The sequence below is a fragment of the Myxine glutinosa genome, chromosome 10 (genome assembly GCF_964187855.1).
Source record: "Myxine glutinosa chromosome 10, kmMyxGlut1.1, whole genome shotgun sequence".
In the NCBI taxonomy this organism is placed as follows: domain Eukaryota; kingdom Metazoa; phylum Chordata; class Myxini; order Myxiniformes; family Myxinidae; genus Myxine; species Myxine glutinosa.
The window spans coordinates 100,736,507-100,751,251 of NC_136270.1; the positions used below are offsets into that span (position 1 = coordinate 100,736,507).

Consider the following 14,745-nt stretch of genomic DNA (forward strand, 5'->3'; position numbering starts at 1 on the left):
ACTTAGGATTTGGCCATAAATCACATGCATGAACAAGAAATGAGACATTAATGTGCTGAACAGGACTTCGAAGAATATAGTAGCCAATTTTTTTAATTTTTTTTTGTATACAGGTTGTATACAGTCCCTGGTGTTGGGCTAGCGGCTAGGGTGCCGGCTTAGGATCCTAGGATCCTGGGTTTGAATCCCGGTCAATCGCTGAATTAACGCCAGGGGGGTTGACTCAGCCTGTCATCCTTCCGAGGTCGGCAAATTGAGTACCAGTTCACTGGTAATTCCCTGCTTGTCGTTAAAGGCGGCAAAAAGGGTTGGCGTCAGGAAGGGCATCCGGCCGTAAAACATTGCTTCAAAAAGGGGACCGAAAAACAACAACAACCACAGTTCCCGAAAAAGGCCAACCCCCGCTTGCGGGGAAAAATGGCCTTTAAAAGGTGGTTTTATACAGGTTGAGGGTCGTGAAAGAGCTAACATTAATCACAAAAATGCGGCTTTTGCGCATGCGCAAGATTGGAGGTCACGTCTTTGTCGAAGCTGTCCATGCGCTCACGCTTTCGAAGTTAAGTAATTTTTCACAAGTGTGTTTTTGTCGAAACTGTATCTATCTTTCGGTGTGTGTACCTATAGTGTGTCTTTAGTAAGATTCTCGGTGTTAATTTTTCATACATGTATACAAAATCGTCGGTTAATTCGTGTCGCGTATTCTGAGGCCTAGTAGGCTACCGTGTCTGACCTTGAGGCTTTGTTTTTCTCTCAGCGGTCTGTCGATTGCTCTGCAATTACTTTAGTGCTCTGTTTTTGTCCCAGTCTTTCACCCCATACTTCCTTGTTTAAAATCGCAATTAAAAAAAAAAAAAACCAAAAAAATATTTCCTTCTCTGTTCTTATTCGCTTATTCGTTGTTCTTATTTGTTCGTTCGTTCTTCGATCACGTTGTTCGTGATCACGTTATCAGGTTGTTAAAAATGTTTAAACTTTCCCCTGAAGAACTGTATTCTGTCGTATATTATAACACATTTTTCTTCTTCTTCTATAAAAGGATGCTTTCGACTTGCTCACCAAATCTATTCATTCCAAAAAAAAATTCCATCTCTTACAGTTCCTCTTTTCCACATTCACGAAACTCTCCTGCACTCCACCCCTCCTTCAGCGTCCTCAAACGTATTTTTGACTCGAAGGTCTCAAGAAACTCATTTTGCAATAAATGTTCGTTTCCCATTAATCGTACACTTTCTAAAATCCAATCTCACCCCTCCCCTCCAAATCTTCCCCATCACTCCACCCCTCCAAATCTACTCCCTTGGCCCTCCCCTCCAAATCTTCCCCATCACCCATCTCTTTCAAATATTCCCCCTTGCCCCTCCCCTCCAAATCTTCCCCATCACCCATCCCTTTCAAATCTTCCCCCTTGCCCCTCCCCTCCAAATCCTCCCCATCACCCCTTCCCTCCAAAACTTCCCCATCACCCCTACCCTCCAAAACTTCCCGATCACCCCTCCCCTCCAAATCTACCCCATCGCCCATCCCTTTCAAATCTTCCCCCTTGCCCCTCCCCTCCAAATCTTCCCCATCACCCATCCCTTTCAAATCTCCCCCCTTTCCCCTTCCCTTCCACACTCCCCCCACACCCCTCCCCTCCGAGACTCTCCCTCGCTCCTCCCCTCCTAGACTCCCCTCTCACCCCTCCTCCTCAAAGCGTCCTCCCCGCTTCTTCCCCCTTCCAACTTTCACCTACATCTCCCCCAACCTTCTGCCTCGCTCTTCCCCCTCCTCAAATAACACCTCACTGTGCCTCACCCAATCACCATCAAACCTTTTGTCCGCCCCATTCTTCCCTTTCTCCAAGCGATTCTGAAATCTCTGACACACCTTCAACAGCTCTCCCTACCACTTCCTCCTCTTCACATCTTACCCTACCCCTCTCCCCCCCCCCCCTGTTATGTATCCGATGCTCCCCCTTCCTCTTCATTAAGGGTATAGACCTCAAACATCCGGGCCTTCGCTCAAACTTGACTGATCTCTCCATACAGGTTGCTTCTGACAAACCAGACATGATCTGCTCAACAGAAACTTTCCTCCTTCATGATGTCTCTGATTCCTTGGTATCTCTCCCAGGTTACTCCCTCCTCCGGTATGATAGACCTGAGCCTCGTCCTGGAGGTGCGGTTGCTATCTTTATTAAAAAAACTCTCTTCCTCACTCGCCCTGCACTGCCCGCTCTCCACCTCACCCCCAGGAATACCTTTGGCTATGGCTTCCCCTTCGCTCCCACCTTTTGTTCATATGTGTGTTGTACCATCCACCAAACAGTGATGCCTCCATCTACATCTCGCTGTCTGATAATATGGACCAACTTCTATATACCCATCCCAACTCTCTCTTCCTCATATGTGGTGATTTCAATTGTCACCATGCCAGTTGGCTGGGTGTGGGTACCTCTCTCACCAGCCAAGGCTCTTCAGCAAAGGACTTCTGTGACTCACTGGGACTGACACAATCTGTCAATTTCCCGACCCGGATCTCAGTCAACGGAGCATCTTCTCTTCTGGACTTGGTTATGACTAACCTCCCTGAAAATGTCTGCTGCTCTTCTTCTGCTCCAATCGGCTCATCTGATCATGTGCTTGTTAAAGTGGACATCTCTCTGACCATTCTCAGAGAGCATCCTCAGCGTCGACGAGTCTGGCATTTCACTCAGGCCAATTAGCACGGTCTTCAAGCAGCCATAAATCATCTGGACTGGTCTCCCATCTCTACTGCCTCTGACATCAACTCATCCTGGGAATTCTTCCAAAGTAAATTGCTCTCTCTCATGCACAGATTTATCCCATCTCGTCTTCAGTTGTCATACCCTTCCTCCCGTCCATGGTACACGGAATCTTGTGGTGAGGCTGTTGCCCAGAAACAACTTGCTTTCGTCTCCTGGAAAGCAAATCCAATGGAAGGAAATCTCATTTCCTTTCACAAAGCCTGAAACAAGTGTGTGTCCACCCTCAGGAGAGCCAGGAAACAATATCTCTCCGTTCTCAAGACCGAACTCTCTTATCTGTCTCCCTCTTCCAAATCGTGGTGGCGTCTGGTCAAATCTGCTTCTGGTGTTTGTTCCCCCTCCATCCCCTCCCTCACCTCAAACAGCTACATGGCTGACTCCGCACGTGAAAAGGCTGAATGCCTCAACTCTGTGTTTGCCTCTAAATCTTGGGTCCCAACCCATCCCTCTCTGTACCCACCGTACCCAGTCATACCCAGCTGCTCCTCGACTCTGTATCCCTTCCTCCCGACAAGGTGGAAAAGTTTCTGTCAACCCTCGACTCTGATTCTGCAACTGGACCTGACAGCATAAGCCCACGGGTCCTAAAATCCTGTTCTTTCGCTCTTTCACTCCCTCTCTCTGGTCTCTTCACCCTCTCTTTTGCTCAAGGTCATCTGCCATCTGCTTGGAAATCAGCCAACATCATCGCTTTGCACAAAAAGGTGCAAAAACAGATCCTAGCAACTACAGACCAATCAGCCTTCTCCCAATTATCAGCAAAGTCATGGAATCCATCATTGTTTCAGATATGAAATCTTTCCTCTTCTCCAATGGCTTGATCTCTGATCATCAATTTGGTTTCAGACCTGGTCACTCTACTCTGGACATGCTGCTTCTGCTTTCTTAACAATGGATGGAGGTCCTCAATGCCAAACAGGAAATTAGAGCTGTCTCCCTTGACATAACACGTGCCTTCGATACGGTCTGGCACCCCGCTCTGCTCACCAAACTCTCCTCCTTTGGTATCCATGGAAATCTCCACGCATGGCTGGTGGACTTCCTCTCTAGTCGTAGTCAACGTGTGGCCCTGAATGGGTTTCTCTCATCTCCTCTTCCTGTTCAGGCTGGAGTTCCCCAAGGCAGTGTTCTGGGCCCTGTGCTTTTTCTGGTCTTCATCAATGATCTCTCTGACTCTCTTGAAAATCCTCTCTATCTCTTTGCTGATGAGTCTACTCTCTGTCACTCCATTCCTCATCCCTCAGATCGGCAGTCTGCAGCCTCCTCACTCTCTGCAGACCTGGACAAAATCACAGAGTGGGCAAACAAGTGGAACATGTCTTTCAATCCTGACAAATCTCACACTCTTACGATGTCTCTCCGAAAAGACCGACTGGACAACCCTCCCATCCACTTTCTGAATAATCCTCTCCAAGAAGTTCTGTCACTCAAGCTTTTGGGTCTCACTATCTGCCATGATCTTTCCTGGGAAAACCACATTTCAAATCTGGCCTCCAAAGCCAGTCGCCGACTGGGCATCCTCCGTCGTGGGAAGTCCTTCCTTGGCACACCTGAGCTCCTCACCACCTACAAGGCTTTCATCCGCAGCTCAATGGAATACTGCTCTCCCCTCTGGGCTGGTGCTCGTGCCTCACACCTATCTCGTCTTCACGCTGTTGAAAACAAAGCGTTCAGAATCATTGGAATCTCCCGCGATGAAGCTAACTCCAAGGGCCTTTCACTCACTCACCGCAGGCAGGTTGGTGGTCTTTCCGTCTTCTACCGACTCCTCTCTGGCCTTGTGCTCCCAGCTCTATCTGGGCTCTGTCCCCCAATATTCCTACAGGTCGCACAAGATCTGCCTGCAACCCTCTTATGGTTAAACTGCCAAAATCAAGACCCTCTGCTCACCTTCACTTCTTCATTCCTCTTTTCTCCCACCTCTGGAACAAACTCCCTCACTCTCTTCAATCCCACTCCACCCTCCAGGTCTTTAAAACAGCTGTTCACCACCATCTCTTATAATCTTCCCCCATGCAAAACCTTGATCTTTTCTACCCCCGCTAATTTCACCCCAAATCCACTTTTTTGAAATACCAACTTCTGTCCTGGAAGTCCTTGGTGTCCTTGTGTTTTGTACTTCTCCCACTCCCACCCCCACCGCCCCCTTCCCACGCCTCCTCTCTCTCTCTCTCCCTCCAAGCTCTCTCCCTCCCACAGATCTCCCGATGTCCCTGCTCACAAATGTTGTGTTTGTGCGCTTCCCCTTCTCTCCCCATCTTGTCTTCCGCTCCCTCTTTTTATATATTTTGTTGGTCTGTTTGATTTGTTTGTGAAATAAATGTTAGCTCTTTCACGAGCCTCGATTCTGTATCCAAAAAAACCCCCCCAAAAAACAAAAAACAAAAAACAAACTGACACATAAAACATATAATAAAGGGAGCGGGAGACAAGATGGAGAGAGAGAGGGAAGCACACAAGCACAATATTTGGGAGCAGAGACATCGGGAGATCTGTGGGAGGGAGAGGGCTTGGGGGGGCATGGGAAGGGAGGCAGGAGGGGTGGGGGGGAGGTGGGAGAAGTATAAAACACAAGGAAACTGCAAGGACCTCCAGGAAAGAAGTCGGCATTTCAAAAACGTAGATCTGGGGTGAAATTAGCGCAGGTAGAAATTGACAAATCACCAACGTATGTGTGATTTGAACCTTCGTTTCTAGCACCATCAGATTTTAATTTGGAAATGCAAGGTATTAAAGGTAAATCCAAGTCTTGGAGGATGTCTTTAAAAAGATTTTTTTTTTTTTACAGGGAAACATACAATTCACATTCTATTGAAGTTTCATGAATTTCAGTTTTGAAAATACTTTATCAATGCGGAAAGACATCACCACTTGTCTCTTTAATACATGGTTTGAACTAGTTTCAAAAGTAATCTTAAATTCTGTTCTCATAGTCACATAGATAAAGATTTACCCATATTTATTTGAGATGTAAAACAAAATCTGTATGGCCTATTTTTTTTACCCCAAAATTTGCATAATTTCTGACCATAAAATCCTTTTCAATCAAACCAGAAGAAATCGTTTTGGCCAGACTCAGTGGTACCCCCTCACTCTCTTCAATCCCACTCCTCCCTCCAGGTCTTTAAAACAGCTGTTCACCACCATCTCTTATCTTCCCCCATCCAAAACCTTGATCTTTTCTACCCCCGTTAAAACACCCCAAATCCACCTCTTTCAATCTCCGACTTCATTCCTGTAATTGCTAGTAGTGTTCATTTGTTTTATACCCGTGTTCCCTCTCCACAGATCTACCGATGTCCCTGTTCTCTACTGTTGTTGTGCTTGTGTGCTTCTCTCTCTCTCTCTCCCCCTATCGTCTCCCGCTCCCTTTATTATATGTTTTATGTGTCCGTTTATGTTTTTTGTGTTCGCTCTCTCTCTCACAAGAGCCTCCGACCTGGAGGTTTCAGCCCGGTCACTCAACTTGCATTGGGATTCTCATGGTGGTCATTGGTTAAACATCATCTGAGGCCACCTATCCGGATTTTGAGCTTATTTTCTCTCCCTTTAAAGTGCCTTTTATGTCAAAAAAGGTTAAAAAAAAATCCAAAACATTTAAACTTGGGACATGCACTCTAACCTCATGGCCAAAGGCCACAGTCCAACAAGACTGTCCCATAAACATGTACCTCAGCCCAATGGCTGAAGCGCATGGTCAATCAAAACATACACATTCCAACTCTGAAGGGCCAGAATGCATGGTCATACAATTGGATCACTCTTCCATAGGAGTGAGACCCCATGACTTCAACACCACGCCGTCCCGATGAGGGCTTATTTTGCTCCCGTCAGGATGACATACCATTCATAAATCTCACCAACGAAGACCATAATCGTCAGTTATATAGTTATAGTACCTGACCTGACTTTTCCTTTTGCAGTTGGAATATGCTTATGGTGTGTTGTACAGCTGATCAAATCAAATGTCACATTTAGTTTTGGCAAAGCATGACTCCTTTAATTTAGCCATTGATCCAAAATACCAACCTTTTCTCTACTTTTTTAAATTATAACTTGCAACATATCACCACATCATTATGTAAAAATAAATCCTGCCAATTAATCTTGTTATTTACAGCATTAACTATTATCAAGGTATATAAGCTGTTCAACTGGAGGTCATACCATCTTCTTAAATGGTCTCCAGCACTTACCAACACTCCACTGCTGAGAAGGATCATGAAAATGATGAAGGTTTCAAAGCACTGATGCTCCACCACAACATAGCATGTCTTTCGGAAGGTGATCCACACATGAGAAGACATTCTGCCAACATCGGGTACACATCTGCACATCGATGTGGCAGTAACACCTGCAGATCAGGCAAAGAGTACCAGCATGTTCTTAATACTAGAAGCACCCACTCCATATGGGGGGGGGGGGGGGGGGGGGCTATGCTATTATCCTTATTCAAATTTGCAATTCAAAATACCTCTCGCTGCGTAATTCAAAACACCTTACTGCACTGAAAACGTGGGGACAGGAATACTCTTCTGTAAAGGGTGGGGACTTGTAATACCCTCTCGTACCTGCAGCAGCGCTACATGATACACATTTACATAGAGAATTTGCACTGTCACTCTCCCGCCCCCAAGACCACCGGCAAATATAAAAACACCCCTATGAACGAATTGGTCATGCTGATCCGATGTAGTGAGACTGGATGTAATCGACCCAGAACTGTAAGGAGTAGCGTGAAAAACACACAAACATACACACACAAACACACACCAGTCCGTGAAATATAGTAAGGATACCCATTAATCCCCTTTCACATACCAGTTCAAAATATCACTCTCTAAAGTTTCCTACCAGCTGGTCAGCTGGTCAGAAAAATGAAGAAGTGATGCAATTTTGGAACATGTTGGATTCAAACCCGCCGTGAATGTTCAATCTTCTCCTTTCTCAACACCCTCCCCTTCCTCCTCTCTGGATTGCTCAGTGCCCAGAACACTTTGATATACGCAAATTTGAATACAGCAAAGGTGTATCAACACTGACATATTCTAACCTAATATGAAGTCCACTCTTTCCACAGATGTGCTTGGCGTAGTGTATCTTAACCATGATGCATTGCTTGAATCATATTGGCATGTCTGCGGCTTGTTAGAATGGCACCAACTAATGTCGGGCTAATGTTCAACATGGGATTTCCTGACAGTGACGACACACAGCTCCCATCTTTCCCACTACTCACTCAGCCTGTCCTCCTTTACCCTGTGACATAACTATGGGATGTTTTAATCAGTCGATGTGACTCTCTGTATGGTACATCATAAAGATTGCCAGTGGAGAGTATTATATATATATATACTTGTGCACATAATCATGTCGTGGTTCATGTAAATGCGGAGGGTCGATGGAGCCGCATCTCAGCATGGCAAATCGCAACGACATTGTCATGTTGAAAGAAAGAATATAAACAAGGTTACTTTCAATGAACAAATTTGTACATGGAAAGGAATAATACACATCACTCAATATCTCCAACCACGAATGGTAGTCTCTCTTCCACAGGTTTCGCCATGATTGTCCCCAAGGCCTCATGCCAGCCACCTTAACTGTCAAGCCAACACCCAGCTTATATCAACAATATCATCGGCATTTTAAACTTTTATTTGAATAATTGATTTGGCTTTTTTAAAATTTCATTCAGGGCAAAAATGAACATCTCCTTTGTTTATTTGAATGTGTTGTTAGTGTTTGTTCATTCCTCACTCTACAATCCTCTTCATCCCACTCCCCACCACTTCCGCCCCCCTCCCAAACCACCCTGGTAATGTCCTTGTGCCAGGTTCTCTTCCCAACTCTTCCCCCTTCCTAATGAAAATAAACTGATAGATAGTAAACTAATAGATTGAATTAACATGGTGAGGATAGTGGAGAAATGATTGATTAAATGGCTTCCTCAAACATCGATGTTTTTCTATTTCTTGTATTCCAATATTCTGAACTTTTGTTCAGAAAATACAGATTTGATTAAATTTTTTTTGTATTACATGATATAAACATCGGGGCAATACACATGGCGCTCACTTGGTAGAATAAACAGTATACTGCACCGACTAAGGGCATTTTAAACCTATTTCAATAGTTGCTGGAAGACAGGGCAGCGTGTAGAATCATACTAACATAATCATAGGACTTTAAACAAACAAACAAATACCTATTTTGGGGGGCAACCCTCCCTCCCCTAGCCCCATATACCTCCTAAGACCCCAATCTTTCTAATGCCTTGAACAAGCATTGGTACATCATGGGTGATTAAGGTTGTGGTGAAGTTTCATCGAAATTGCGTGTGTAGTTTCAATAAAGAAAGCAAATACCTATTTTGGGGAGTCAAACAGGGACCAACTTTGACCCCCCCCCCCCCCCCCCCCGTAGAGCCCCTGAGACTTTGATTTTCTTAGTGCCGTGAACAAACTTCGGTACATCACGGGTGATGAAGGTTGTGGTCGAGTTTCATCGAAATAGTGCTGACTAATTGTTGTTGTCAAAATATTGCTATTCGAGGCATTAACAATAGTTTGTACCATTAATAAATTATTTTCAGAACAATGAAAATATTGGCAGGTTTTGTATCCCGAGTTTTATTACAATAGAAATAATTATATATCTCACGAAAATGATTTTTAAAACCACAGTCAAAAATGAGCTAAAGGCATTGAAAATCCCTCAACATGACATGTTGCTACATGTCATTGGACAATTTGTGTCAGATTAGAAGCAGTTTGGTGTTCATATTTTTATAGATAGTACATGGAGGAAAAGGACAAGCCCATTGCCTAAAGTTATGATTTTATTTACCGCCTAAAACCAACACCCTAATTACAACCATGGGTTTTCAACTCATTCCATTAGCGGTTCAGGAGTGCATAGAAGTCAAAGAAAGACACAAACAATCAGCAAGAAGTTCAAACTCCATCCATCTGTCCACTCACCTTCAAGTAAGTCACAGTCAGGCTTCGGAGCATCAATGGCCACAGTAATATAATGCGTGTTGGAGATCTGCTCAGGTGGCATTTTCTCTTCATCATCCAGGCTCTGAGGGAATTAATGTTGCAATTGGCAGTCATGCCGAAATGTATAATATCATTTTTGTTCTTTACAATGAATAAAACCCATGAAGGAGCTGGGATGGGAAAGAAAAGATGAGGTCACTCCAAATTAAAGGAGTGAATGAATGAATGATCATTTTTGAGGCCATTTTTCCCCGTGTTACGTGGTCCTCCCTGTGACCACCTGGTCTCGGTGACCCCCGGACCTTGAGAGGAACCCCGCCAGAAAGATATATGATTTAAACGCTTTCGCAACGCAATCAATACTAAGTAAACCCTCCAGTAGACCAACGAAGGAAACAATCCAAATCAATAAGGAAACCACACCAATGATCCGGATCAATCAACAATATATTCACCCCTGAGTAGAATCATCAACAACACAATACTTCAAAGCTCAGTATGAATATTCCAACAATATTTCTAAGATGGCCATCTTATATATTCCCACCTTGCCCCCTACTTACGGCACCCTCAATGGTCAATGTCTCTCACAATGTCTCTGGGCCCCTCCCGACCCCGGTGAAGGTCGATTCGCGCCGGCGAATCACGATCTCAAGTCAATGGCCGAACAAGGTCGACTAGGATGGCGATGTTCGCGCCGACCCTGCGCCTTAGTAGCTCGATCTCCGCACGCGGGCGGTTGAACAGACACCTTCCTGGCGTGCTCCAAACGTGTGCACGTCCCGTGACGGGAACAGCTGCTGCAGCGGACCCCTTCTCGGCAAGCCACCGAGGTCGGAGCCCGTGATCGCGGCCTCTGGGCGGTGAACGGCTCGCCAAGCGCGCGAAGCCCCAGGCGCCCCCGTACTCGTTCTCGTAGACGTTGAGGCGAACTGTGCCGGATGCTTGGTTCCGTCCAGGAACCCATGGCAACCGGACACGTAAACAGGTAATTACCCCGTGCAGGTAACTCCTCGTGCCAGACGGGCTTTTCCAACTCAGCGTTCTGCCACAGGTAAAAGGCGACATGACCCGCGTCTGCTGGTCGAAGAAGATGGCCGCTTTTCTCTCCAGACCTTGTCTTCCTTTTTCCTTCCGGTTTACGATCCCGTTTCCGGTCTCGTTGTTACCAGGAGCGCTTCTAACCATTTAACCACAACAACCTTTAATCGAATAAACATTAATAAGAAAGGACCTGAATAGTAATTCACATAAATCCGGAATTCGTAACACTCCCCCCCTTCAAGAAAGAAAGTTTGAACACCGCGAAAACTTTCTTTGCAGGCCAACTTTGATAAACAAACAAGATAACTCACACCCCCAAATCATCAGTTCCCCCGGGCAACAATTATTACATCTCAAAAATAAAGCAACAAAATTTCACAAAACCCCCAGAGATTTCCAAAGGTAATTCACTCTGGACAAAGCACCAGCAACGACATTGTCCCTGCCCTTTACATGTTCAATTTCCCGTGGGACTCCTGCCAAGCCAAACTTCATCTCATGACCCTCTGACTTTGACTGTCAGTTTCTTGTGAATGAAGGTTAAGGGGTTGATCAAAAATCCAAAGTTACGCATCTCGATAGCCCTTTTTCCCGGAGGCCAAGCTGAGTATTCACTACATGGACGCCTTTAGGAAGGTGGAGTTCACGGTTAGTCCGGGGAGGAAAGTTCACTACATGGACGCCTTCAGGAACGTGGAGTTCACGGTTAGTCCGTGCAGGAAAGTTCACTACCTGGACGCCTTTAGGAACGTGGCGTTCACGGTTAGTCCGTGTAGGAATCTGGGCTCGGCGGCTCCGCCGCAATCCGTGCTTCAACTTCTCTGGACTCCTAATAATTACGGTGGGACCACTTGTCACAGTAGTCACGGGAATAGCGGTCTCCCTCTCGGCTGCTACCCTGATAATCATTCTTTCGGGAGATGCCGTAACTCTGGGAGCCTCCATAGTAATATCGGCTGCGGAAACCACCAAAACTACCGCCAAGTTGTCCTCTTCTGTAGACCTCTCGACGCCTACGAAATGCCTTCCCTGCTGTTATGGTCCGACCCTCCAAATCCTTGCCATTCCAATTCTTCTCTGCCTCTTTGGCATCCTTTGTGCTTGCAAAGGTGACAAAGCCGAACCCTCTTGACTGTTGCGTTTCCCTGTCCTTTACCAACCGCACTTCCACCAGCGGCCCATATCCGTTGAAAACAGAGGTCAGAACTTCTTCCTCTGTTTTGAAGTTCAGTCCCCCTACAAATAACTTGGTACTTTTGTCGCCATCTCGAGCTGGTGTGGTGTTATTTTCCCTGCTGGGCTCTTTATCAACCCTCGGGTTACCATAAACTTGTCCCCCGGCCAAATCATTCCTGATAACCACAGATACACCCTCTACAGGAAGCATGGCTTGTAAACCGACGGTGACCGGTCCTGACACCAAATCGGACTCCAAATGGATGACATGAGGTGGAGCACTAACACAGCCACCGATCCCCTGAAAACGAACACTATCCCCCGTTGCCGTCTCCTCGGACCATGGCAAGATGCCTTCCAGCATTAAGATTGATGTGCTCCTGTGTCCCTCAATATCCTAACCGGTCTCTGGTTAGTCGAGGCTCCATCCAGTGACACAAACCCCTCTGAAATAAATGGTTGGTAACCCTTTTGATGGCGATTTCTCACAATGGCCATTGCATTTGGAGTCGTACTAGTCGACCTCCGCTGCTGATTTTCCTTTTTCAGGGCATAACATTGGGACATCACATGTCCAGGTTTCTTGCAAAAAGCGCAAGTAGGCCCGGAGGAAAAACTCGTGGTCTGCCTCGGGCCCCCCAGAAAATAAGTTTGTCTTGGGCCCGTAGCCCCCTGATTTCGAGCAGTTGGGGTATCAGAGTTGTCCCCATAATCATCTCGAGGCCGCTGCCATGTATTGTCGTTCTCCGCACCGGATGTTCCATAACTCCCCTGCTGAAGTCTAGGCGAGGAGTTAGGTTTGTGGACCCCTATCCGGTGTGTTAAGGCATAATCATCTGCCATGGTAGCTGCGTCCCACAACTTTGGTACTTTCTTTTCCTGCAGGTACACTTTGATGTCCTCGAGGACACACTGTTGAAATTCCTCCACCAGGATCAAGTCACGCAATGCTTCGAAGTCTTTCCCGACTCCTTTTGACTCACACCACCGATCAAACATGTTTTCTTTCACTCTGGCAAACTCCACATGGGTCTCACTCTCCCTCTTCCTGGCATTCCTGAATTTTTGCCGGTAAGCTTCAGGAACCAACTCATAGGCTTTGAGAATGTGCTTCTTCAATACCTCATAATCTGCACATTGGTCCATTGGTAGCGCCGAATAAATATCTTGAGCTTTACCCACCAGCACACTTTGCACTAGTATGGTCCAGGACTCCTCCGGCCAGTTTAACTGTCGAGCCACTTTCTCAAAGTGTGGAAAAAATTTAGCGACTTCCTTTTCACTGAAGGGTGGAACCAGCCTCACATGTCTGCCCACATCCCAGGTGTTCTGGCTAGGTGTCGGCCCAGTCAGCAAGGGTGGTACCTCTCCCCGTTCTCTCATTAAATCCAGCTCCTTGAATTTAATTTCTTGCTGAAGCGCCATGTCACGTTCCTTTAACTCCCTTTCGGCTTTTCTCTCCTCGGCTTCGAGTTCCCTTGCAGCTCTCCTCTCCGCTGCTTTTCTCCCTTCTAACCTTTCCTGGAGTTCTCGTTCCACTCTCCTTTCCTCTGCTTGTTTCTCTTCTCTCCTTTCTTCTGCTTCCTTTCCTCTTCTGATCTTTCCTTTTCTGCTTTCCTTTCTTCTTCTGCTCTTTCCTTTTCTGCTTTCCTTTCTTCTTCTTTGATCCGTTCCTGGCTCCGTAATTGCAACTCCAGTTTCCGGAGCTCAACATCTTCTGGTTCTTCGGGTAGCCACTCCCAGGCTAACTCGTCCCATGTTCCTAATCCCACCATAGACTGTATCACCGTGGTCTGCAACTCTGCCTTTCTCAAATTAGTTCGGACCTCCAAGTTAAAATGTTTGGCCAATTTCAAGAGGTCCGATTTTAGTAATGCTCGGAACTGTGCCTCACTAGGGGTTACCGCAAAGTTCAGTGCAACAAACGCCATGGTGACTACTGGTAACACCTGTTAACCTTCACACAAGACTTTACCACAATTTCCCAAAAATTTTTACCAGACTAAATTCAGGGAATCTTATAATTTTCCTAATTAATAATTAATTAATTAATATTAATTAATAAAAATATTATTTTATTATTTTATACAATTTTATATCCCGGACGATTCAATTGGACGAGCCCCCAATTCTGTTACGTGGTCCTCCCTGTGACCACCTGGTCTCGGTGACCCCCGGACCTTGAGAGGAACCCCGCCAGAAAGATATATGATTTATACGCTTTCGCAACGCAATCAATACTAAGTAAACCCTCCAGTACTAGTAGACCAACGAAGGAAACAATCCAAATCAATAAGGAAACCACACCAAGGATCTGGATCAATCAACAATATATTCACCCCTGAGTACAATCAACAACAACACAATACTTCAAAGCTCAGTATGAATATTCCAACAATATTTCTAAGATGGCCATCTTATATATTCCCACCTTGCCCCCTACTTACGGCACCCTCAATGGTCAATGTCTCTCACAATGTCTCTGGGCCCCTCCCGACCCCGGTGAAGGTCGATTCGCGCCGGCGAATCACGATCTCAAGTCAATGGCCGAACAAGGTCGACTAGGATGGCGATGTTCGCGCCGACCCTGCGCCCCCATAGTTCGATCTCCGCACGCGGGCGGTTGAACAGACACCTTCCTGACGTGCTCCAAACGTGCAATTTCCGTGATGGGAACAGCTGCTGCAGCGGACCCCTTCTCGGCAAGCCACCGAGGTCGGAGCCCGTGATCGCGGCCTCTGGGCGGTGAACGGC

The 14,745-nt window shown here is 46.1% G+C and overlaps 1 protein-coding gene across 1 annotated transcript in view; it reads right to left on the bottom strand.

The window, feature by feature from the left end:
- The window catches only part of LOC137433392 (sodium channel protein type 8 subunit alpha-like), a 128,863-nt gene that overhangs the window by 59,901 nt on the left and 54,217 nt on the right, over nucleotides 1–14,745 (bottom strand). The window contains exons 5-6 of the mRNA XM_078785219.1: nucleotides 9,751–9,853; nucleotides 6,964–7,121 (exon numbers count right to left, since the gene is read on the bottom strand). Coding sequence (XP_078641345.1) covers nucleotides 6,964–7,121; nucleotides 9,751–9,853 — 261 coding nt within the window. The remainder of the gene's footprint in view (nucleotides 1–6,963; nucleotides 7,122–9,750; nucleotides 9,854–14,745) is intronic.